This window comes from Abramis brama, assembly GCF_963993115.1.
Source record: "Abramis brama genome assembly, chromosome: 18".
NCBI classification, from domain to species: Eukaryota; Metazoa; Chordata; class Actinopteri; order Cypriniformes; family Leuciscidae; genus Abramis; species Abramis brama.
This window is the reverse complement of record NC_139980.1, coordinates 29,772,758-29,799,649: the sequence shown is the minus strand read 5'-3', so window position 1 is coordinate 29,799,649 and position 26,892 is coordinate 29,772,758. Positions and strand designations below refer to the sequence as shown.

The 26,892-nt window shown below is 36.1% G+C and overlaps 1 protein-coding gene across 2 annotated transcripts; it reads right to left on the bottom strand.

Moving 5' to 3' along the window:
- Nucleotides 1-497: 497 nt before the first annotated feature.
- Nucleotides 498-25,796, bottom strand: snx9b (sorting nexin 9b). 2 transcript variants are annotated; one of them, XM_084091175.1, is made up of 19 exons: nucleotides 25,479-25,796; nucleotides 21,304-21,390; nucleotides 21,102-21,176; nucleotides 18,089-18,196; nucleotides 15,161-15,232; nucleotides 13,465-13,627; nucleotides 8,904-9,042; nucleotides 7,981-8,062; nucleotides 7,647-7,772; nucleotides 7,454-7,571; nucleotides 7,243-7,373; nucleotides 7,055-7,161; nucleotides 6,721-6,824; nucleotides 5,764-5,841; nucleotides 5,348-5,424; nucleotides 3,163-3,252; nucleotides 2,821-2,935; nucleotides 1,458-1,549; nucleotides 498-1,369 (listed from the first exon to the last, which is right to left on the bottom strand). In XM_084091175.1, the coding sequence occupies exons 1-19, from the start codon at nucleotides 25,488-25,490 to the stop codon at nucleotides 1,322-1,324; spliced, it is 1,824 nt and encodes a 607-aa protein (XP_083947301.1). In that variant the 5' UTR covers nucleotides 25,491-25,796; the 3' UTR covers nucleotides 498-1,321. The 2 variants fall into 2 exon arrangements, with proteins under 2 accessions (XP_083947301.1, XP_083947302.1); XM_084091176.1 differs by lacking the exon at nucleotides 15,161-15,232 and having other exon boundaries at nucleotides 25,479-25,770.
- Between the last annotated feature and the right edge of the window lie 1,096 nt (nucleotides 25,797-26,892).

Sequence of the window (26,892 nt, the reverse complement as noted above, 5' to 3'; positions counted from 1 at the left end):
CATATTCTCCATAAACACTCCGCCGACTCGCGAGTCTCGGTCTCCAAACCTTGAGAGCCGATTCGCTGTTAACCAACAGTGTTATTAAAGCGTCACTTCGCGATTTTCAACGCGCTTTGTATTGTTACAATGTCGGTAGTATATGTAAATTAACAATTTTTACTTTCACCAAGACACCAGCGGACTTTTGGCAGCTTCAGGTCTTTTGTGAAAACGGATTTTTGTATCCGCGCCCACGGACGTCAGATCGACAGAGGGTTATTAATTACGGAGCCCCTAATGGGCATGTTGGTGAAAAAAGTCATTGCAGTGCATTATGGGATTGAATGAGTACACTTGATAATGTCCACTATGTTTTCGGACACCACTTCAAATGCCTGTCCCCTCAAATAATGCCCTGTTTAAGGTATAGGTGGCAATTTCGGACTCTGTATGAGTGAGTGTCTGTCTAAAAATGAATGCTGTGTAAGTAACAAAGACAAAACAACTGCATTGCATAGCATACAAATCAGTATTTATTAAATCATAATCTCAATTGTTTTGTCATACTGTGTGCAAAAGACTTGCAAACACTGCTATACATATAAAATATACGAACATCTGGAAAACATGCACCTGGCGGAGTATAATTTCACTTTTACAGGATAAGAAATTGGTGATAATTGCACTGAGGTGGAAGCATCAAACGGAGCACCATCTCTGTTTGTAATTTGGCTTTGGGGAGAGGGAAAAAGGACCTGAAATCACCTCCAGGACCATCTAGTGAAAACGACTGGGTTGTTTTTGGCCAAATACAAACAGGATGATGCATCTCAAAGGCCATAGTAAAGTGCAGTGGATAAAAAGCATGTTGTTTTGAAGGGTCTATACAAAAGAAGGCACAATGAAACAAGGCTTAGCCGTATAGTTCAAACGATGGCACCAGTATATGTTCAGATCACTTGTATAAAAGTAGTACAATTACATAATGTATCTTTCAATGCATGTTCATATTTATCTTATATCAAAACTACAAGGGTCATAACAAAATGTGGAACATCCAAATTAACAACCAGACAATTATAATAATTAAAGCCCCCATATAATATGATTCTTTAGACAATCTGCAGCTGCTGTTTAAAAACACTTGAGCTTGGCCAGTTTTCACGCAGGAGCATGCTTTCTGAGACGCTATCTTTGGCCTGAGATCGACAGGATATTTTTATGGCACTGATATCATGACACAAATAACAGGAATAGAAAAAACAGACCAAAAATAATCATGTAAGAGGAACAGAAAATGAAGGGAGAACGAGGCAGCTTCCGGACGGCCGCTTCACCGTTACATAGTTGTGAACCGACTGTGAGCGTGTCGTAGCTTCTCTGCAATCTGCCAAAACACACACCATATTAATGGCTTTAACATATCCAAACATTATGGACGTTCTGTAACTTTTACTGTCATTTAGACACTTTACCATCTCATAGAATTTGACTTGCTCCTCCAGGTACTGCTGCATCACCCTGTTGTAGTCATAGATACGGTTGCTATGGAAGTGGTTCATCTCCGCTGCAAAGAGGACAGATGTGTTAAAGACATCATGTAAAAGTTTCCAGCTGTGTGTATAAAGGCTTGATCACAGACGCAACAGATGCCTACAAACACCAGATTGTGTGTTGTGTTGGGTTAACACTCTTTCCGTCCAGTTAATTCACAGGATTTTCTTTCTTTTTAAATAAATTATTATTTGTAGAAAAATACTAAAACATATATCCAGACTGAGATTCACACAAACCCCAAATTACAATAGAGCTAAAAAAAAAAAATTACATTAGAGAAGCAAAGAGAGAAATAATAATAATAATAATAATATACAATACTGTTCAAATGTTTTGGGTCATTAAAATTTTTGGTAAGAAAATTAATACTTAATTAAATAAGTATAATTAACTTAATTAACTAAATTGATTAAGTGTGACAGTAAAACATTTATGATATTACGAAAGATTTCTATTTCAAATAAATTATGTTCTTTTGAGCTTTCTATTCGTCAAAGAATCCCCCAAAAATCATAAAAGTTTTTCAACATTGATAGTAATAAATGTTTCTTGAGCAGTAAATCAGCATATTAGAATAATTTCTGAAGGATCATGTGACACTGAAGACTGATGGCAAAGCTGAATATTCAGAATCATTAGTTCAAAGGAATAGATTATATTTGCCTATATATATACACAAATAGAAAATAGTTACTTTACGTTGTAATAATATTTCTGTTTTTACTGTATTTTTGATCAGATAAATGCAGCCTTGGTGAGCATAAGAGTTTTACAGGATTTATTAAAATATAGGATTTTGTACTGCATTTAACTGTGTATATAAAATATGTAATGCATACATACAATAAAATACAGTATAACAATCCATCCATCCATTTTCCACAATTGCAGGTAGTATAATAAAATACAATATACAATAAAAATGTTAAATGTCTGAACTGTGCATATACAGAAAAATGTATATTGAATAAAGAAAAATGTCCTGGTCTGAAATTCCAATATATTTTCAGGTTTCCAGGCCCGTGGGAACCCTGTAATTAACTATTAACTCTAGTTTATCTCTATTGAGACTGTTGAAAATTATAGTTTTGTTTCCAGTGTATTAATATCGTGTTAACATCATTAGAGTAATTATGACTCTCCAACTTGTGAAAACCATTCACATCAAACTTGTTATTAGTTATGTGATTAACTACACCTCAGTTACTATATATACACACACATTTAAAGGTGGTTATTGTCTAAATGATTTTTGGGGTCAGTGCAAGTAAGTCACAATACCTTGCAGAGCGTATGACATGGTGCTGACACGTTTAGACATGGTGGTCTTATCTGAGGTGGTGATTTTACCGGCGGCCACTAGTTTATCGCCTTCCTTGACCTTCTCTATGGCAGCCTGTGCAAGAGAAAGATGCCCCAAAATGCAGTAAGCCAAATTAATTCTCCAATTTTCTGTGCTCCCATCCTCTTTTCATAGATTCAATGGCCGTTCAAACACCTAGTGAGCTTTCTAAAAGGTCACTTACGCAGATCTATGATGGTCAGGATGCTCACTAGGTTTTAAAACAGTGTGTCTATAAGAATGAAAAGAGCCATGGTGAGAGTAGTAGTTCTTTCATTTACCTTGTGAACTCCAATAGTGTCAGGAAAGCATCCCAGCAGACCTTTGTACTCATTGTTGGTTTCCATGAGGAAGTGAAGGTCTTTCCTAGGCTAGAACGAGACAGACAAAACTAAATGATTAAAGCAGACAGCGCACAAACACACCCAGGGTCACTTCATTCAACAGCTCACGAAAGGTTCACGTCACTCGAACACGTGTGTATGCGCACACACGGATGCGCTCTTGCTCACAGACACGAATTGGAATTCAACTGGAGAAAAACAACCATTAACTGTGAGAGAAAATAGCTAACTAAAACAGTTAATTCCCTTAAAACTAGACTCTTAGTTAAGTCAGCATTAAATACAGTTGTAAAAAAGTTCACATTCAGAGGAAGTCAGAAACGCATATAACATTGCATTGTAGTGTGAACACTAATACACTACAGGTAGTATCTGTCTGTTACTCAGCTGTATTTTTAAACTTCATATCTTTATAGACATGTTCCTTAGATCACATGAAGGGTTAACAGAGCTCTAAAAATATTCAATGTTACACTGGCGCCACAGGACCACTTACCAGACGAGTCCTTCCAACAATCACAGTTTGGAGGCCAAACAACAACCAAGTTTTCATTCATTGCATTTTTCATTCACTGATACCGATGAAGATGAATAGCACAAGGCTAAATGACTGTGGACGGGGCTGAGGCAGAGGATGAACACACACACAACTACGGCTTTCTTCACCTATATAGCAGCTTTTAGGGTCCTGATCATCCTGTCTGGGTTTATTTTGAAATGACCGTACATATACTACAGTTCAAGAGTTTGGTGTCAGTAAAATTTTTTAAAAGATTTGTACTTTTGCATGCATTAAAGGGTTAGTTCACACAAAAATTTAAATTCTATCATCATTTACTCTCCTTCATGCCGTTGAAAACCCGTAAGACTTTCATTCATCTTCGAAACACAAATGAAGATATTTAATCAAATCTGAGATCGTTGTCCCTCCATTGACAGTCCACAAACTACCACTTTGACGCTTCAAAAAGTTAATAAAGAGATTGTAAAAACTAATCCACATGAGTCGAGCGGTTTAGTCCAAATTTTCTGAAGAGATACGATCACTTTATGTGATGAACAGACTGAATTTAGGCTTTTATTCACATATAAACATTCATTCATCAACTCACACATCAGTTGTGGTAAACAGAAGATCAATCATGTTTGCTTGATGTGCGAGAACCAATGAGGTTCATTCTCGTGTTACGCATCACGTTTGAGCTTCCTCAAGAACCAATGAGGTTCATTCTCGTGTTACGCAGCACGTTTGAGCTTCCTCAAGAACCAATGAGGTTCATTCTCGTGTTACGCATCACGTTCGAGCTTCCTCAGGAACCAATGAGGTTTGTTCTCGCATGTCAAGCAGGTTCGTTTGAGCTTCTGTTTATGTACGCTGATCAATGTTTATATGTGAATAAAAGCTTAAATTAAATCTGTTCATCATATAAAGCGATCAAGTCTCTTCAGAAAATGTGGTCTAACCGCTTGATTCATATCAGTTTTACGATCTCTTTATCTACTCTTTGAAGCGACAGTGTTAGTTGCTTTGGCTGTCAATGGAGGGACAGAAAGATCTTCATTTTTGTTCAGAAGATGAACAAAAGTCTTATGGGTTTGGAACGAAGGTGAGTAAATAATGACAATTTTCTTTTTTTGGATGAATAAACCCTTTAAATTGATCCAATGTGATAAAGTCATTTAAGTAACAAAATATTTCTATTTCAAATAAATGCTGTTCTTTTAAACTTTCTATTCATCAAAGGATCCTGAAAAAATGTATTGGTTTCCTCAAAAATATTAAGAAGCGCAAATGTTTTCATATGAGAATGATTTCTGAAGGATCATGTGACACTGAAGACTGGAGTAATGATGCTGAAAATTCAGCTTTGACATCACAGGAATAAATGACATTTTAATATATATTGAAATAGAAAACAGTTATATTAAATTGTAACAATATTTAAAAAAAATGCTTTAAAAATATCACAACCCCAAACTTCTGAACGGTAGTGTAATGTTTTGATACATAGACACCAGACAGCTACGTTTCCCCTATCACGTAAGAGGTTAAGATACATAACTTCCTAATAAAAGAGCGAACTGAGACGTTCTACCGTGTTCTATTCAAGGGTTTCAATACCTGCTCCGCCACCATCTGAGCGATCTCTTCGTAGGTCTTTCCTGCTGCCGTCAGCGCGTCTGTGAGCGCAGCCTCTCCTGTGGGTCACACACACACAACCACACATTCAGGATAATAAAACCAGACTAAAAGTTGAACATCTAGACTGTAACACAAAGACTGCTGGTTGAATCTCAAGCGAGGTGACGATCCTGCTTCATCACCATAGTGCCCTTGTCTAATCTATCAGAGAGGCAAATTCCTGCAAATAATATACTACTTCTGCAAAGTTGCTTGGTGCAGGGGAAAAAAAGAAGCTAAATAACATTAACAGGGAACAAGAAGGTGTTTGTCAGAGCTAGACCAGACGGTAAACAGAGAAAAATGTTTATCTCATTGACTTTCTTTAGTAAGAGGAACCGAATAGTTTCTGATACCTTCATATCCACTGCTGATGAACACGGAGGACAGGTTTTGGAAAGCTTTGCCAATGCGTTGATATTCCTTTGGAAGGGCTGAGAAAAACAAGCACAACTGAAAATAAGACTAATCAGCCTGAGTATGATATTTCATTTGTAGAGATTTTTGTAAAATCACAATACACTCCATCAGAATATAGTTTGGACAGTAACTATGATGCATGAACAAAGTACAAAATATCTGAAACTTGTCACTTTGTTGAAAAAGAGCCAAATTTGCCTGTTAAATGAAATGTGGAACCATATATATACACATTATATATTGGGGTGTAACGGTACACAAACATGACGTACCTCGGTTTTTAAGTCACGGTTCGGTACGGGTTCGGTACAGCAGGGGGGAAGAAAACTAAACAAAATTGCTTCTTTTTAAATAAAACTTTTTTGTTTTCATGACAAATGTATTTAAACATACATTAAATAATAAAGACATTACTAACGGATTAAGTAAATATAATGAATAGGCTAATATAGTGCAAATACAAAATGCGTCCGTCTAGAGTTCATTTCTCTAGCGAACTAACCTGCTGTCGACACTAAATGCCTGAGGTAAATGTAATGATACATGAGATAATATTCTCAAGCTGTTTTATTGACTGGTTGAGAGATGTAAACATACCGATCATCGTCTCTTCTTTTCTGCGCTTTTTACTGGTAGCAAACAGCGTTGCATTAATGCACACGTCTGGATTGGAGTGTGGATCGCCTGTGACTGAGTCGTCGGGCGACTGCATGCAACGAACCATGACATCCTTACCGTACGGTTGGGGATGAATACATGTACCGTTACACCCCTAATATATATACTAATTTAAAGCATCCTTGCTGAATAAAAGTATTAATTTCTTTAAGAAAAAAATCATAATCTTTCATATACAGAGTGCAACTTTAAGTGTCATAACGAGTGATACTCACGGCCTGTGCAGCGTTTCCAGTGTTCGTTTCCTATGTTCAGCAAGTCTTTCACACCGTCGTCCATCGTCTTGGTGAAACGGTTGAACTGCTCACATTTCTGCTCTCTGAAGGCAACAAGACAACATAGATGAACATCACCATCAAGAGGTTGCTCATTATTAGCTGGAAGACAATCTCAGACAAGCACCAAATCAGCTTCTGGTTGATCATATCAGCTTGAGTTTGTCAAACTTACAATAGATCAAGCTAACAACCCTCTTGGACTGGCTAGAAGCCACCTTAAGCTGGATTTTTCCATCAGTGAAGTGATCCTAAGGTGGGCTGTAAGACTTACACTTCAGTCATGTCAAGGTCTGGCAGTCCCTCAGGCTCTATCGTGGAGAAAACCATGACTCCGACAGTCTCGTCTTTTTCTGCTTTTCTCTTTCCCGTTTTCCAGTCCTGTAATACAGATGTGTAATAAAATACTGCAACAACAACAGCTTTGTCTCAAAACCTACTATGAGATGAAAACACACTTACCTTCTCATCTTTGTAGGAGAGAAACAGCTGGAAGACGTCACTGCAGGAGACAACCGGATGCCGGCACATTCGCGACATCCACGCCTGAAGCCTCTCCATACGCATTTTAATAAACTCTTCCTCAAATCGACCTAAAAAAGGGGGCATTAATCAACCTCATTTTAATTTCAAAGTTCTTTACAGGGAACAATGGGTAATGAAAAGTGCTCACCTGTCACCTGTTTATCAGGCAAGCAGGGGATTGGAATCGCCGACCCAAATTTATCCAAAAGCCTTTCATATAACCAATCGAAGTGCTTGTATCTGTGATTGACAGGCTTGTTTGTGGTCTGCAAAAGGATGGCATGAGAAAACATCAGCTGGAATGAAGCTATTCATTTAAACATGATTGTTTCTGTACTTACGGTAGGCGTGACTTGGTACTCAATGTAACTCTTGAGGCCGTACATTTTGGTGCCCTTTTTAGGGTCAGCGACAACACAGTCCAGCTGATAGTCTGGATACGCCCACACTGGCCCAACATCTCCAATCTGAAATACAGTATATACACATAATCATGTCAGATAAGTACTTTAAAGAATACGATACAGTATATACAAGCCTTGATGAAGTCACAAATACCATTTTAGAACCATTTTAGTAGCAAGTAAAAAAAAAAAGCATAAACCAATCAAAGAAAATAATCAAAGAAACAATACAATAAATGGCACATTAAATGAGTGAGTCAGAGTGACTTACATAAATGGGCAACTTGGTTCCTTTAGCGGCCTGTTTGGACAGCAGGTACAACTCAGGACCTGATTTGGAGAAGCCAGGGAATCTGCAAAGAGAAGATGCGGCTTACAAAGGACAAAGCATGAAATTATCAAAAAATAAAATTGCTAAATTAATAAACCAGTAATTGGAATCCAGGAAGCATACAAGAAAACTGTGAAAAAGCACATCAACTGGAAAACATGTTGTACAGTACGATTTTTAAATAAAATAGCAGTGAAAAGTGTTGGGAGTAACACATTACAAGTAACATGCATAATATAATCAGATTACTTTTTGATGTGTTGAGTAAGGTAACTCGTTATGTGTAAATTTTACACATTAATATTTGAGTTACTTTTTTTTTTTTTAAAGGACTGCACGTTACTTTACAGTTTGTTTAATTTGCTTAAACATCTTTTAAACTACTTAATTAAAAAAATCTCTTCATAATGTAGTCAGTAGTCACTTAGACATGCACTCATGCGTGTGCAGGAACAGACAAAAAGTACAAAAGTAACCAAACACATTACTTTTAACAAAGTAACGCAATTAGTTACTTTTTTTCAGGTAGTACCGCAATATTGTAATGCAATACTTTTAAAAGTAACTTTTCCCAACACTGGTAGTCATAGACAGATATATTGTTCAGGTTGTATTACTGAATGAAATATGGCTGTTTTGAGATTATCAGCATTGGGTGATAAACATGCACACTTTGGAGATAAACAGAAGTGTTACTTCCTCCTTTTTCTTTTTTCAATATTTTAATTAAACTTAAAATAAATATGGTGTAAATTAAGTTAATTTGAGCAGTTTAGTGTGCATCTTGTTTGCTTTATTATGTGTATTATTATGTGACTCTTGGATGTGTGTCCAATCTATGTGGTGCAATCATAATGACTTACTTATTGAGGGCAATTTTCATGGATGAACCATGAGCCCCGCCTCTGTTCATAGCGCCACCGTCTCCAGCCTCAGATTCAGCATAGCCACCCGATGACTTAACGTCATCCCACTCCTCGTCCCATTCATCGTCTTCTGCACCTATAAACAGTCATTAGACACACTTCAAACATACTTCAAACTAAAAAGCACTGTGAGAACCAGGCGTTAGTAAGCCAAACCCGAGAGTCAGGACAAATCAGACATGCTAACTAACCTTTGACAAAGCTTTATTGGTCTAGTAGTGGAGAAATGATGCCACAGCTGTAAATAATATTCAACAATATTATTGATCTGACTGTACTGACACTGTTGTATGAGAACTGAACTGAGCTGGATAATGACTTTTTTTCCAGAATTGCTTTATAGATGAAATTAACTAATCTAATAATTTATGATCTTTACAACGGAACTGAATCAACACTGAACTGACTTTAGCTGAACAACAGCTGAAATGCATAATTTTTCCTGTTTATCACTGTAAAGCTGCTTTGAATCTGTTTTGTATAAAGCGTTATATAAATAAAGGTGACGACTTAATTTCATCATAAACTTTTTATATGATGGATATTCATTATCATACGATTGAAAGTCTGGGTTTCTGACAACAGTAACACAATAAAATCTATACACTAAATTAATTTGAAAAGTTTCTAAGTCAGTTTTAATGTGACTAATTAACAACAAGAAGTTGCAATATGTTAGTTAGCCACACTGGGGTCTCTAGTTAAAGAATACACAACAAAATTCACAGCAAGAAAAACCCTTAAAAACAAACACTCATACACATTCACAAGTGTTGAGCTCATGCAGCTTGTTATTAAAACCCACATCAAAGTCCTTACATGAATTTCATGATTTACCTGAGAGGTCAATAAGACATGGATAGGGGTATATGTCTTCAGAAAAGAAGGAAAAGATGATTTGTTATGATAAAATAAATCTTTTAAGCTTGTTTTTCATAATATCAGCTCTACATATTCTAAAGTGAACTCATGTGCACTCCATTTAAAATGTGCAAGCACTGAGGGTAAAAATCAAACCATATTTAATTCCAAGAAAATTTGGACAAAGAGTGGACAAGTAATTCGGTGAAAGAGTCATCTTGCTTGTGGTAATAAATCAGTGTTCATGGGAAAACCTCTCCAAAACAAATCTACACACTCTGTTTGTCTTGAAGAAACTTAATTTTACAGCCTGGAAAAGTTGAATTTCAGCTCCTTATGACTCCAAAATGAAACAATTGATCTTCCAGAGATGACATCACTGGCAAACTTTAGCCAAACACATGACTCAGAGTCATAAATGAAATCACGAAACAACGCCCACATTTTCCACAACTAGTTGTAAACAACTTTCATACTTTCATATAAAACAATGCGTACTGAATACTACATATTCCACAAAGCAACTTGGCTTCTGGTGTCACATGAACCTAAACCTCTGCGATTTTTTCATCTTGACTTTTGTGCCTCTTTATATGATCTGACTGCCAAGAGTTAAGGTTTTGCACAAAATGTTTAGTTCATTAGTGCATTTTATGCAACTTAAACATAATAATACACAGTAAATTCTGCACAGTATGTTAAAGTTCCGTTAATGCATTCTTCCTCTCTTGTAAGTTGTTTGGGTAATAAAGAATCAGCCAAGAACATCCATGTTACAGCACTTTGGCTAGAGCCTTCCTGTTTTCTAAATATGCTGGACTGAAACCGTTTAAGAGGAATGTAACAGCTCCCAGGGAGGAATAAACATGAATAAACAGTATTTGTGCCTCGTGACTGTGGTGTTCAGTTTTCCATTTAGGATATAATCAACAGGACAAAATCATAGAAAGAGACAATGAAATCATTGCAAATTATTACTCATAATATATAACATCCATTAAGACATATTTGTGAACCAGTTCAACTGATTCATAGAGAGCCTAAGTCCCTCCCCTTCCGGTCGACCACCATGGGACCTTATTTCGGAAAAATATTGTATGGTAATCAATGGCGAGAGACAACAAATATTTTGATCTCGCTTGAATTGTGCCCTGAATTACACATATGATGTTTGTCAATTTAAAAGATACATTTTAAAGTCAAGAAAGTCGCAGTCTGATGTAAAACTGCTGAGGTATAAGACTGTGAAAATACGTAATTACAGAGACTACAAACCCAAACGGCGCACATGTGACGTCGTACCTTTTCTCTCAATGAATGAAGCTCACTTTACTGAAGCTAACGTCTGTCATTTTTTCTATAGTCTTACGTTATAATCGTAACGTTACGCCGTCATGCCTGAGTGTTTTGTACCAGACTGCACACTACATACGAGCAACGGATCTTATGACGTACATAGTGCGAGACGAGAGATGTAGTTCATTGAGCGATTTTCACATAAAACTAAATGTTACTCTTCTGTTTTATGACAAACTGCGACTTTCTTGACTTTCATAATTATCTTTTAAATTGACAAACATCATATGTGTAATTCAGGGCACAGTTCAGACGGAATAAAAAGATAAGTCGTCTCTCGCCATTGACTACCATACATATTTTTTCCGACATAAGGTCCCATGAGCCGGAAGCGGAGGGGAGGGACTTAGGCTCTCTATTGCCATGAACCCATTCAAGCAAATGATTCAGACATCAGTACAGCTTGTGCTTACAAGTTTAATCTAAGAGTGAAATTTTGGAAAGATCATAGCTAGAAAAATGTGAACCTAACAGTTAGAGCACACAGTCCGGGCATGTTGTTGAGTATTGGCACTCTTGCAGGACACACAGGTTCAATTCTCTCCTTAATTTTATGTCCTCCTATCTGTACTGTCTCCAGAATCCCCCAAATACACAGGAAAAGAATCACATTCTGCTTATGTTCTAGTTTCAGTTGTGTAGACCAGTGGTAGGTCTTAACTAGTGGTCGACCGATATTGGTTTTTTGATGGCCGATGCCGATATCTTGGAGAGCAGGGTGGCCGATGGCCGATATTTTTTATATATATTTATTTTAATCAATATTTAATAAATTATAAAACAAAATTTTAAAATAAACATGCTTTTATACTTTAGATGGCAACTTCTTAAATTTGCAATCCTATTACAGTATTTTTCACAAAGTAATTGTTTAGAAATATATGAATATGTGAATAAAAAGAAAGTAAACACTGTAACAGGGCTCTCAGTATTCTGGTAATTTCGTGCTGGTAATCATATTTTTTTCAAATAAAGACAAGGTAACGCTAATTTTACATACAGCACAGTGAAAATGATATGAATATGACAGTTGGCAACTGGTTATATATCAGCATATTTTAAAATGAAGGATTTAAAGTTTTTCGATCGCGTCTCCCGTGAAGCTGATCTTCTGTTCGCATTCACTCACTTCGCACAGACCAACCATCACTTGCTGACAGTAATGCACACTTCACAAGATATCACAGCTGGATTCGATTACATCTGCAAGGTTTGTGAAATTAAATGTTTATTAGATATTCAGATTTGTTTAAATGACGTAGATGCGCATTTGCTGAATGTTGACGGCAAATGAGAAAGTATTTTAGCCTGATTGTTTGCCTTTTCTGTTACAAATAATATAAAAGCAAACGCTTTACTTTACTTACTTGGCATAAGTTACCATTTACTTACTTTGTTTACCAGTTCTGTCTAACAAAGTATTAGATATGACTGAAAGAGATCGTAAATTAATGAAGACGGAGAATAGAATGTGAGTGAGCGCTGTTTGAGCTGACATCATCTGAGGAGCTGCCGTTCTCTTCTGGCGCTGGTGTTCTCTCAGCGCCGCCCGTCAAAATAAAAGTCCGGAGCGCCGTCAAAATAAAAGTCCCGCTTTCAACACATCGGCCAATCAGAAAAACTTATCGGCCGATGCCGATATTTCAAAAATGCCAAATATCGGCCGATATATCGGCCTTGGCGATATATCGGTCGACCACTAGTCTTAACCACTAAGGGGTCTAAGCAAAATTCCAAGTATGACTTGATTTAAAATAAGAAAAAACAATGTTTATGAAAACAATACAATTATCATCTCCGTGATGATGCAGAGATGCATTATTTACACAATTCTGACCTCGTCTGGCATGCACAATAAAGCATTTTTAGTAGTTTTTGTGGATCTGTGTGAACGGGGATCGCTTTGACAATGTTGTCGTCTGTACGCAAAGTAATATTTGTTTTCATTTTTGAGTACACTGTTGTTGTGTAACTGTACCCTAACTCTTATACAGAGTTATATCCACGAAATCACGAACGACTGGACGAGTCATGTAAATTCATTGGTTAAAAAGAGTTTAACATTTAGCTCTTAATACTTCAGCAATCCTGAATTTTAATTATTCTTTGAGTTACATTTTATTACTCATAGGTACAACAGATTAAAATTGATCTGAAAACAAAACTAGGGCTAGGGGGCTTTCAAATTTTGTTGTGGACAACAGGGCGCCTTGGAGTCAAAACGTTTGAGAACCAATAATTTAGACTGAATGATCAAACATGGGTTAATTCGAGTTGTTACCTGGACCCTGGTAAGCCTGCGGGTGCCCGTGTCCTCCAGAATTCCACGCATTGCTGCTGGTTTTCCCCGTCTCTGTGCCCTCAGGCTGAGCTGGCCAGTTATTAGAAACACCCCCAGAGGCATTATTGTCAAACGCTGCCCATGGGTCATTACCATTACTTGTCTGAAAGAAGGAAAAAGAACGACAATTCCTCAATTATCATAATTGGTAAAAAAACAAAACACATTAAATAGTAGCATTTTCACTAATGGCCTCAGACATAGCAGAAGTCTGTCACAAACATAAGGAAAAGCAGCTTAGTGATTCTGTTCATTTAAATCATGTTCAGCTGGTTGAGGTCAGCCACACGATCTTTTGACCTGTAGATTGTAGATTATAAATGCACATGCACACAATCTTTCATAACACAAGCCACATGTATTGTTTGCCTTTATGTTAAACATGCATTTTTGACCATTCCCTGCCTACCAGTGAAAAGATCTTTTTACCTGTAAAACTTTCCAAAGAAAAAAGAAATGGAAAAAAGCCCACTCACATCCAATGATAAGTGCTCTTATAACCTTTGGTTGTTACTATTAGCCTGAAAAACACTATTTGGGCAGCTATTTTCAGATGTCGGTCGATACAAGGACTTCTAAAGAAAGCCCACGGAATGGGAAAATACGTACATAGATGGACATGTTGAATAGAAAGTGATGTTTACCTTCCTGATGGATGCTTTGACTAGTCAACACTGAACTAATGACTCTCAATGGACCTCTGGCTGGCCTTGGTGATACAAAAGCCCAGAGCCACAGAGAAAGAAACCATAAGCTCTGTGTTTCCGAATCATCATCTGGTCGCCCACACATACACACATCATCCAGACCTCATTCATGTTATCATCCCGTCATAATCAATACCACATTTGAGGAACTCCAAGCACAAGTGATTTCTGACAAATGCATGTCAAATGATACCTGCAAATATCATTATTTTACCCGAGTCGACAACAGACAAAGTCCAACACTGTTTGGTTTCTACTTATTTGCTCATGCAAAAACCCCGTCATGCATCGAGAATGTAGCACCATGCTGCGAAAGACTGTTTTAGAAAGTGTTTAGGTGTGTTTTTGTGGATTGGATTCATCTGTGCCTAGAATTAGGAAATGTTTGTTTTCTTCCTTATCTGTAAGTTGCTTTGGATAAAAGTGTCTGCTAATGTAAATGAAAAATGTAATAAAAAGTATTTGCTTATTTGAGAAACTTAATTCAATAGAGGGCATGTTTTAAGCTCATAAATATGGTTGGTTTATAATTTAGTTAGAAGCCAGTACAAGTAGCTCAAAAATCAGTCTAGAGATAATTTAAAAACTTGATAACAGAACAGCTTTTAGTTCAGTTCAACAAACATGAAAAATTCAACTGTGAAACAGAAAATAATTAAATATTTCTGTAAGCAAATTCTGCAACATAAATCAGAAGCAGCTATCCAACATATGACTAAATCATTGCATTTATGTTTTAAAAGCTGGCAAACTGTGATGTGACCATTTAGCTGAAACAGTGCTGATCAGTTTGATTGATGTGTGATTTGTAGTGAGATCAATGGGGTCTGATTCAATCTGAATGCATTCAGACCCCATGTTTTGGTCTTGTTAGTGAGGACTCCAGGATTGAACCTCTGAGTCCATCATGCCAAATTAATTTTGGGTACCTCATCTGGTGAGGTGGAAGAGAAGCCTGGGGTAACTGGGGCGACTGGGGTTTCCGGCTGAGCTACATCCACCTTAGGGGAAAGACGTGACATCATCATAAAGCGCCTGAAAGGGAAGGGTTACCCTGATATGACACTAAAGTCAAGATCTTCCCCATCAAACCACTGATTTTCTCAATAGCAGAGGCACGGCTGAGACCTTCACGCATACACTGAAGGGTTTAAAATAGAGACAGTTCGAGATATATATCATTCATCAAATAGTTTTAAAGCCGAGAGCTGACTACTACACAATCATGCAACTTCACCATCAACGTCCACTTGATTTATGACACATTTCAGACAAACGCTTGGATCATAATAGTGGTTCATCATTTAACCATAACTTCAGCAATTACTATATATATACACAGTATACACACACACACACGCACACATATATGTCTCTTGAGAGAGCTGACTACTAATTATGCCTACAGATCACAGGGACATCTGTGGTTAACAATGCCACACTTTTAACTATGACTCATACATATCTTGCATTTCTGCTGGTTTCACATCTCTTATCAGTGATCATCAGACACATGCAGACTACAGATAGGTTAAAGTCTGTCCCTTGACTAGTCAATCAGCTTTCAGGCTTTGAGATAACACCATAAGCGACTATTTATCATCAGGGGGTGGTTTTACATGACCCGTTCTGATTAATCATGATTATAGAAACGCTATACACTTAAAGGTACTAAAAGGTATATACTTTACAAGCTTTTGAAACTTAAAGACAACATGAACTCAACACTGATCCTAAATACGGACTCAAAAAATGTTTGTTTTCATACTCTTTAATCAAAATATAATAACTTTCTATGCCTCTGAGGCTGATGGTTAATATTTCACCAACTAAATGCTTACATTAACAAGAAAATGTGAAAAGTGCTTCCCTGACCTTAAGTGCACTTAATTGTTTTTAATATCTATGCTTATATTTAAAAAAAAAAAAAAAAACTGTACTTGAAGATAAAATATTATTGAAATAAAAGGCCGCTTAAGTGTATTTAAGAGTACACTTCCATGATACACTTGCACTTTGTAATAATATCAAAATAAACATTTTTTTTTTTTTTACAAGGATGCAAAACCCATCGTCACGAGGCTTTGATGTGTTGGGAAGTTGCAAGGGCTTTGCTATACATTTTCTCTAAGTGTTCTAATACATTTCACCATAATCAAATCATGATATTATTTCCTGCTGAATGTTCTGAAATGTGTCACTTTAAATGGAAGCTTAAAGGCACAATATGTAACTTTTTTGCTTTAAAAATAGCAAAAATCACTATATCTATGTTATATATATTTTTTAGTTGTTTACTTACATTATCCCGACTGTTTCCAACAACTTTCAAACCAGGAGAAATTTTAATTTAATTCGAAGACACGGCATGTTTCTTTATTTCCGTTTTGTCGCAGTCAATGGCGTCATATCCACGTTGTCCCTGGTTTCCGCTTGTACTGCCATGGTAACCAGAGCTATGAACTAGAGCCCTCTGATAGTAACCAAGACGACAGACGTGGACCACTGTAGTTCGCAATGTCTATCTGCACGCTGTTGTTGTTTCGTTCAAACATTATGGACCATGGCAAGCAGACTTTGGATAAAAAAGGAGAACTAAAACGAGAATCAATATCAGCGCGGTGTTTTCGAGATGCCGAGAGCTCCCATATAAACGAGAGCTCCACGTCCGAGACTTCGACCGCTCCTACATGTACTTTATTAAACAGGTGAGCACATTTACATAAAACTAATCAATGTTATATAGTTCAACAATGATAAAATGTTAGAATATGATCTGTATGTTATTCTCATGTTGATCTAGCTGGTCCTACTGCTGGTCTCATACAGACAAACTAACACATACATTTCAACACATTCAAATGCAGTTTAGTGTGATAGTGTAATGTTAGACCAAGTGAAACAGCGCTGCGTTACCTCACAAGTTTAATTTGTCTAATAAACTGACCTGTGAGTAGTAATTCTGCACTTGCATGTAGTTCGGTAGAATGAAATGTCCATATTCCTTTTATATCCGCGGGACTCGCGTCGCATGTGGAGCTGATAGCTGTCTCTTAGCAATCCCGAACTGCTTCATATCACAGTCATGATAAAAACATTGATGTATTCAGTCATCCATAAACATTATTAGATCGGTCGGCTTGACGTTGACGATAAGATCCATAATTCTTAGCAAATGTTGCGTCATCAAACTACGCCTTTGTTATTGTAAATAGGTTAGCGCCCCCTAGTGGAGAAAAAATTCCATACTGTACGTTTAATGAAAGCTGTTTCATGTTGTCTTTAATACTGCTAAAAACTAGAAAAACTGAGCCAGTGGGGACAAATTTTGAGCAACTGAAAGCGATAGCTGTCAAACAGCTTCCCACAAAATACTGCTGATCAGATCATGATTCCTCAGAAAAACAAAGCAGCATATGAAAAGACTTCAGCCCACTCACTGAAATCCTCTGTCTCAGCACTGAAAGCAAACCCACAGTACCTCAACTAGTCCAAACACTTCGTCTTGTACTTTAATTAAAAATCCTCATCCTTCACATTTGGCCCCTCGCTGATCCTCTGAATAAGCAACACAGGATGTTTTATCCTCAGTCTAAGAGTTTGCTTGCACACACATTTTTACATTCTGAGTAAGACATTTTATGCTTCGGCACTGGAATCTCCCTTCCTGCTCACTTCCTCTCAGGATGTTAAACAGCGGGAGAAATGCACCAAGAAGGAACGTTACACAGAGAATGAACAGAACAGCACGTTTTGGACACGATAAATAAAACCGAATGCTTTACGTGCAGCATCAGTCAACAGACTCACTCAAACATTCACATGGGAAATTTCCCATCATGCTGATTGTTGCTTACCGGTGCGGTGCTGGCTGCAATGGCTGGGGTCGGCACGTGACTGTCGAAGAACGAGAGATCGAAGGTGGCTGCATTTCCTCCAGAGGTAAAAGGTTGAGCCGGGTTAACCTAGAAGAACATGAGGAGACAAAGAGTCGAATAAGACGGGTTCATGCTTTGTGTTATTTGAGACTGAATGTAAGTCCTAATTGGTAATAAATAAATTTTAGTTTCTAATAATAGTTAAATTAACTAATAATAGTTAAATAATAAGATAAATTATAATAATGATTGTTATTAAATGTTGACCTTAAATGACCCCTGAAATTTCCTCCCCAAAGAACATTTTATCCGATAAGCAATGTTTAGGATATAATATCTCATGCATTTTGATTGCTGGTATCATATGAATCGGTAGAAGCATAGACAAACTTGTTCCCTTCAAGTCCAAATAGTGCAAAATCTTCTCAAGGTACAATTATTTTCATAAATGGCTGCTGAAGTTGAAGAAAAAGTGAAACATTTCGAGACACAGGTGTTACTGAGGCCTTAGATGTATCCATAAACAAGGCCAAGGATATACTAAATGTCTTATCTTCATATCTTCATATAGGATATCTTCAATTTTACAAGTCCCTATCATGCGAAAAATGTGAGATTAACAATTTAGCTAAGTGTGGTAAAACATTTTGCTATTTTTTATTATTTTGCTAATTTTGAAAATCTTGAAAAGTGGCTTGCCTCTTGATGACTTGGTTTGAGAGTCATATCTGAAATATGAAAGTTTGGTCAAGGTCAAGGCCATTTTTCCCCTCTACTTTTCATTTATAAAAGTAGCAACCCATTTTACTTCAATTTTAATAAAACTTCAGAATCCAGCAATGAAAAACAGCTTTTGGTTCCCAAAGAATGTGAATTTGGAGAAGTGTGAACATGTGGTCATTTGGTTGGCTCTGAGAAAAGAGAAATGAAGGAAGCACATTTGTGTTTGTACGATAGTGCAGCTGTGAGTTGAGGTCAGGAGGGAAATCTAAATGTATGTCTGTGGCCAACAACAGGCAGAATCACTCCACAGCTTATTTATACAGAGAGTAAACGGTTTACCAGGTCTCCATGTGCATTACTGCCTCAGGATGGCTTTATAATGTGATTTTTTTTGTGGGTTAATTTTCAATAAATGAAATTGGTGGAACTCCTATTTCAAATGTTAATGTTACATTTCCACACTATTAAAACTAGCACATTCATTCAGCCTTAAAGGGTTAGTTCACCCTAAAATCAAAATTAAGTCATTATTTACTCACCCTGGTGTTGTTCTAATAATTTCTAATCATGTTCTATGCCTTCTTTCTTTTATGGACCACAAAATGAGGAATAAAAAAAATGAATAGATGCAATAGTATCACAGAATGATACTACCATGCGACATGTGTCATATATCCCAAGTTGTCTGGGGGTATACAATACAAAATTAAAAATATTATGGAGCAAAAATCCTGACCTTGGCCACTGGTCTGTGCACGGCCACAAGGCATGCGCGTTCGTGTGACTCTGTTAGCATTGCAGTTCACTTTCTCACCCAGAAAAAGCAAACCAGCTGTGAGAAATCAAGATGAGATATGTATATATCTCCAAAACACGACATGAAATACAATGCCTAGTGAAGAAGTTACATGGATACATATTGGGATTTCTGAGTTAAATATCTTTGGACCAGAACTCTGATGACAGTCAGAATGACAGTTGACAGATGTGAACGCGATAACTTCTTGTTACGAAGAACACAACAGATATATTCACCTCAGACAAGAAGGTACACGAACCATACTTCATGTTGCGTTTTTGTTAATCATGATTTCTCACAACTTTTTCTGGGCAAGACGGAGTGAAATTGTGGCGCTAACAGAGTCACATGTCGCATAGCCTAGAGCCGAATACCAACGGCCAAGGTCTGGATTTTCGTTTAATAATAGATTAAATTTCATATCGTACATCCCCAGAACACTTGGGATATACAACACGTCACATGGGATCATTCTGTGATACTTTTTTGTCTTTTTTAAAAAAACTTGATGCTGGTCGCTATTCACTGCCATTATATGGACAAGTGTGAGCGGGACATTTTTTTGAATTCTCCTTTTGTGGTCCATAAAAGAAAGAAGGGCAAATGGGATTAAAACAACACCAGATTGAGTAGTTTATGACTTAATTTTCATTTTAGGGTGAACTACCCCTTTAAGCCTGGAATTGAACACTATACTAACACACTTTAACTCTGGCTGGCCACAGGAAAAGAAAGCACTTCCTGTTGATCAAACAGGTCACATTCCAGCAGCGATAGTTTCTCTGTCCTTTTGGTCATAAAACACTGCAATGTGTGTATTTGTCCATGAGAGAGACAATAATAATAAAATAGTATTATATACTTTATCAAATATAGTGAAAGCCTAATACATTGCCCAAGCAATTAATCGGCAAATTTTTAGCTAATATTTTGAATATTAGTTGATAAAGAGAAACCCGAACTTTGAATAATTTTCAATAATTTTTTGGTTGATTTTTAGTATTTACTGTGTAAAATAAATGTTCTCTTTTAAAAAGTCTCCTGTGCTCACCAAGGCTGCATTTATCATAAATACAGAAAAAAACTGAAATATAATTACAATTAATTAAAAAAAACTTAACTTTTTTAATATATGTTAAATTGTAATTACTCTAGTCTTTAGTGTCACATGATCCTTCAGAAATCATTTTAATATGCTGATTTGCCGCTCAAGACACATTTCTTATTATTATCAGTGTTGAAAACAGTTGTGCTTCTTAATATTTTTTATGAAAACAGTGGGGATTTTTTTTCAAGGATTCTTTGATGAATAGAAACTTCAAAAGAACAGCATTTATTTGAATTAGAAATCTTTTTATTTATTTAATGCCTCCTTGCTGAATAAAACTTAATTTCTTTCCAAAACAGACCAAACTTTTCGAGAATAGTGTATTTACACATGATAAAGCCTTTTGGATGAACACTGCTCACCTCTAAATAGTCCTCTGGTACTAATCCGACTTCTCCTCTAGAGTTCCTTGCCTCGATCCACCCTCCTCCAATGTTCTGGGAACAGAAGGGAACGGATCAGCTTTACAGAGAAGGTTCTGATCCACCCATTCACATGCAACATCTCAGAGCAGACATGGAGAGCCAGGTGTAATGAAACATTATGCAAGAGAAATAAACTCACCTGATTGGTTATTGTGATTGTCTCACCCTCTCGGACCGACAGCTCATTATTCCCAGGCTCTGCCGAGAAGTCATATAAAACCTGTGCCTGTGTGGAGGTAGAACAGTAAAAGTAAAGCACATGGATATACAGACACCAAATGTGTTAGGACATGTTAGCAATCATTAATGGAATAGAACCAGCTAGACTTGTTCGGTTGGATTTCTTTGGACCAAATTAAAAGCACAGGACCTCAGCATTAACCTGATTAATGTTTAACTCACTGTTTCTGGAACCAATGAATGATCATTGCAAATTAAGAGTGAATTAAATGAAAACTGTCAAGAAATCTATGGTCCATTTAGTACAAATTCACATATATAAAAAAAATATATACATTTTAATTATTAATTATATATCATTCAAAGAAACTGAGGCTTATTTTAGGACAATTGCATTCTGATTTTCAAGACAATCAATCATAGTTTCCCCACAATATAAATGTATGCAATGCCCAAAACACTCTCTCATCACTGTAATGAAAAAAAATAATAATAATAAAATAAAAAAATATATTAATTAAATTTGAAGTGATTATTATACATCACTGTAGTATTTGTTATACTCAATTTAATTTATGCTGAGTTTAAATCATTTTGTTGAGGGTAAATGTTCTTTAATGTCATGAAAATAAAGTCACTTTATTCTGCAGTGAATTTTCCTTAGGCAGCGGCTGTTTGCACAGCAACTCGATTCTGTTAACACTAAGTGAAAATAGCACTTAGCGATAGATGCTATTTACACAGTTTAAATAGCAATAGGCCTAGATTCTATTTACACCAAGTAAAAATAGCAGCATTTTCTATAGCGATATGCTATTTACACTAAGTGAAAGTGTAAAAATAGTATTTCTGCTATTTACAGCCTACTTATAAATAGTAGCAGATCCTGCTCGGACCTCGGTGTTGTACATTAAACGGTATGCAATAATAACAGAGTGTAAATTATTACATTTATTCAAATTATTAAATGGAAGCCACCTTATTAGGGCAATAAAGCCCTCCCTATATCTGCCCCTAACCCTAAACACTTTACTATTAAACAAACATTAGACACTTATTTCCACTTTTCAAATATTTTCTTAATTTTGATTAAATATAATTGCCTTTTTGATTTGATTTGTTTGTTGTGAGTTGATCAGCTCAGATTGATGTGTCAAAACGTTCTGCCACACGCCTTACCCATACACTTCTGCTACTGTTAGCATTGTAGCATCTCACGTAATTGACCGTTCGCAAAGACCCGTCTCCTTTAGTTACTGTTGCTATGTCCGACAAGCCACGCTGCTCTCACGCCACACCATGTTCTCACGCAGTGAAAAATACATCGCGGAGCAAAGAGGACACTGACAACGCGCTGACAGACAGGACAGAGCAGGTTACGTAAACAAAGTCTCGCCTTTCAAATTTGGTCATTTTTAAAAGAAATTTAAACAATTAATACCGTTTTGTGGCTCTTTAATGTGTCATGACAGATGCCTGAGTTAAAGCTGCTCGTGAACCGATCATCTCTTCCTTCTAGTTAATTTATAGCATCAAATAATCATGAACGAACATAAGAAGGAATGTTGTTTTAAAGGGGTGGTATAATGCCCTTTTCACAAGATGTAAAATAAGTAGGCTATTTGATGTCCCCAGAGTGTGTATGTGAAGTTTTAGCTCAAAAACCCCCACAGATTTTTATATAGCATGTTAAAGTTGTCACTTTTTGAGGGTGAGCAAAAACGCACCATTTTTCTGTCTGTCCCTTTAAATGCAAATGAGCTGCTGCTCCCGGCACAGGGGGCGGAGCTTCAACAGCTTGTGTCCTGTTCCCGGGGGAGGGGTTTATGTAAATTTTAGGATTAGTGATGTCACTAACCCAGGAGGAATGTCGTGTAGTCCCAACCAGCCGTTTGTTGTAGTCCTTAAAAAAACGATTTCTTTAAAAGCAAATATCTCCCTTTGCGTTGAACTTTGAGCATTGTAACTTTGCAGATGTTGTTTATGCTCAAACAGCAACATTACACACTAACTAAAGTTAAAAAAGTGAAATCATAATCAACCACCCCTTTAACCGCGGAAAGACATCAGTACACACTGTTTTTCAAGTTCAGATCCTCCAACGTTAATCTACTAACTCTCCTGACTGCTTTGTCGGACAAAAATGGCGGATTCGGCAGATGGCGGATAATGATTGGTCAGATCGCCTGTCAATCAAACTCCCTGCGAAGGGTTAATTGTGTCTGACCCAACCAGACGTCAGTGGGTGGAGTTAGTGTAAATAGCCTCTGCCAACAAGTCATGCTATTTGCACTTAGTGCATGCAAAATTATACATCCCATTTTTTCTTTCGTTTTCTTTTGGTGTGAACCTGGACATTTTGTCATGAGATTCATCCTTAAAAGATGTTGGAATTTAAAACAGAATTATATAGGCCTAGAGCATGTTTTTGTGATTAAACTAAGCATACAAATGATCACAAAACAGAATCATTCCACCATACATAGAGGGGAAAAAACACTTTCCACAAAGCTCCCGTTATTCTAACACACAGAAACACACACATCCTGAAGCTAACGAAACAGCAAACAGTGAGGTCTGTATGAACAGTTAGACAGGGTCTCTCTCTGTAGGGATTCACAAGCCACGACTCAGACACAGAGAGTCTGTGTGTGGGAAACTTCACTTCTGATTCAAATGAAATGCAATCACTTAAAAAAAAGCTGTAAGAAGGCCAGTGATGGATGGACAAATGTCCATGACCATTTTCACAACAAGTCTTCAAGTAAAAACTAAGTGATGATGAATAGAAATTATAACGTGCAAGACAAAAGGAGGAAGTAACATGAGGAATAGAGATCAAATTACAGAGAAATTCATAAAGGTGGGATTGATAAACCAGCCTTGCAGCAGAAGTGTGCTCATGACAGCATGTGTCTGAATCCCTCCATCATTAGAAACATCCTCATATAGACAGTCAAGAGAGCAGGGCTAAATTAAGGACTAAACTAGGGTTATTATATTACAACTAAAAGAAAAAGCGAAACTAAAAGATAAAAAGACAAAGCTATGAAAAACTGGAACAACTTATGTGTAAATGCATCTCACGTAGAGTGCAGTCATTTGATTTAGGTGACATTTAGGTGAATAATAAAGACAGTCCTACATTTAAGTCACCTTTGACATTCTGATTTCAGTATTGGCTTAATTGTGACAGGTTTTTTTTTTTTTTTTACTTCATTGTTAAAAAAAAAGAAAAAGAAAAAGGAAATGGTCTGTATTTTTAAACAGAATTCCCCCAATTAAAAATGTAAACGCCTGTAGTTTTACAGATATTTGGTGTAATTTAATTTTTACCATTAAAATTAGAGGTAATTAATCAACATAAGATAATATGATATTAAATATTATGGTTTTAAAGACAATTTATAGTATTTTTACATAATAAAATTATGTATTTGTTTATGACTATTTGTTTTTGATTTCTTTTTCCTGGTTGTGATAAGGACATTAACGTAATTAATCTAAAAACAAAATATAATAATAATAATAATAATAATAATAATATTATATATATATATATATATATATATATATATATATATATATATATATATATATATATATATATATACACATATATACACACACACACACATATATATACACACACACATATATATATACACACACACATATATATATATATATATATATATATATATAAATATATAACACTCAGAAAGCTGTAAGCTCTCACTTATATAGGTAACTAGTTAGCGTGTTGGTTATGATTAACTAATTTTGGTGAATGATTTACATTTTAACTACATATCCCAGCATGCATCCCAAATGACGTCATGACCCCACTAAAAATGTCACAAGACTCTTTCTTAATGATCCATATTTTCCAACGTTCACCAGAAAGCCCATAAACGCCGTTAAAATAACAAAAAGAGAACATTTCAGACCCATTTCGGAGTGTTAAACAGGTCGGTTATGATGTTTGAGACAGTTCTAAACACTTAAAGAGTACATTTATCGGCGTGTGTTTGAAAATACTTTGGCAGTTCAAACCCAGTGTGATCTCAGTGCAAAGAAATTAGACAGATCAGCCACAAACTTTAACCAAAAACACGCCAAACAAGTCCTTACCTTCGACTCCATTATATAAACATTAACCAGTCATCACAGAAACCTGTAGTTTAATGGCGATAAACTCTTCTTCTTCATTCAGACATTTCTCTTCTGCCAGAAACGATCCTTCTCAAACTAGTTTATTTACATCGCCAATAACACTTAATTCTCTTGTTCGACTCTAATAGACTAAAATCAAGCGGGTCAGTAATGTGTGTAAATCCAAACTCGCCGTTTGTCCAGCAGTCATGAGCTGTTCAACTTCACTGCAGCTGAGTGTGTGTTACACACACATAAAAGGCACAACCGGAAACTGATCAAACCCAAAAAAAAAGCCACACAGATGTTGTATGCGTGTGTAGGGGCAAAAAAAGGTGTTATTACAAATAATAGTACAAATAATATTTACATGTTATCTATAATACATAAAATACAACATATATATCATGTTATGGTTATCATACATAAAATATACTATATATTCACTTTACATATCGTATATAGGTTACTTTATATAATGTCTAGTCTAAGAATGTTAAACTAACATGAAACGTGCTAATGTTAAATAAAGAACATAAATACATAAACAAAACAAAGTCTGTTTTGTTCAAGTAGGTAGTTTTATTTATTTATTTTATTTTTTGTATTAAATGCTTGTAGAAGAAGAAACAAAACCCCACAAACATTAACAACAATAATTGTCATTGTCATGACATAATACAACAATACTCCAGAGTCCTTCAGTCCCGGTGAAGTTCCTTCAGTCTTTCAGTCCAGATTAAGTGCCAAGTCCTTAAACACAGCCACTGTTCTTATAGCTTTTAAGTTTTTAGAGAACTCAAAAGATTCAAAATACATTTTAATTTCAAGTTTAAATCTTAAAAAAAGAGGATTGCATTTATAAAATGTAAGTAGTTTGGTCCACAGATGTTTTAAGTAATGATTACGTCAGCTTTTGTCAAGTTCAAACTAAGAGTGGCTGGCCGAGTGTTAGAGCGGCCTCTAGTGGAAATGAGTTATATTTCAAAAACACACGACAGCTTTGACACTTTGTGTTTACAAAGCCAGTACAAAGTCTTTTTCTTAAAATGGGCGTTGCTTATATTTCGTTATTTATTTTTAATTAATGATTTAATTTATATCTAACGTTTATATATATATATATATTTATTTACTTTCCTTTATTTCAATGCATGCTGATTGAATGCGAATGTATTGCCTTTGTGTAACGATGATAATGTTCGTTATTTGAAGAAGTTTAATAAAGGGTTTTATAGATAGATTCTCCACATAGCCACATTTACCACCCGATTTCGCTAGTGGAGATCATTCAGGCTACATTATTCATAAAGAAACTTTAGATATGTGCATAGAGCCGTCTAGTGGAAAACAGAGGTATTTCTTCTGCACTTCTTGACCAATGATGCACACA

Bases quoted from the DNA above. Each gene is read 5' to 3' on its own strand.
- snx9b (XM_084091175.1), bottom strand. The intron at 6,825-7,054 runs GTAAGTCTTACA...TGTTGCCTTCAG, and splicing joins GACCTTGACATGACTGAAGT to AGAGCAGAAATGTGAGCAGT. The intron at 5,425-5,763 runs GTATCAGAAACT...TGTGACCCACAG, and splicing joins CATCAGCAGTGGATATGAAG to GAGAGGCTGCGCTCACAGAC.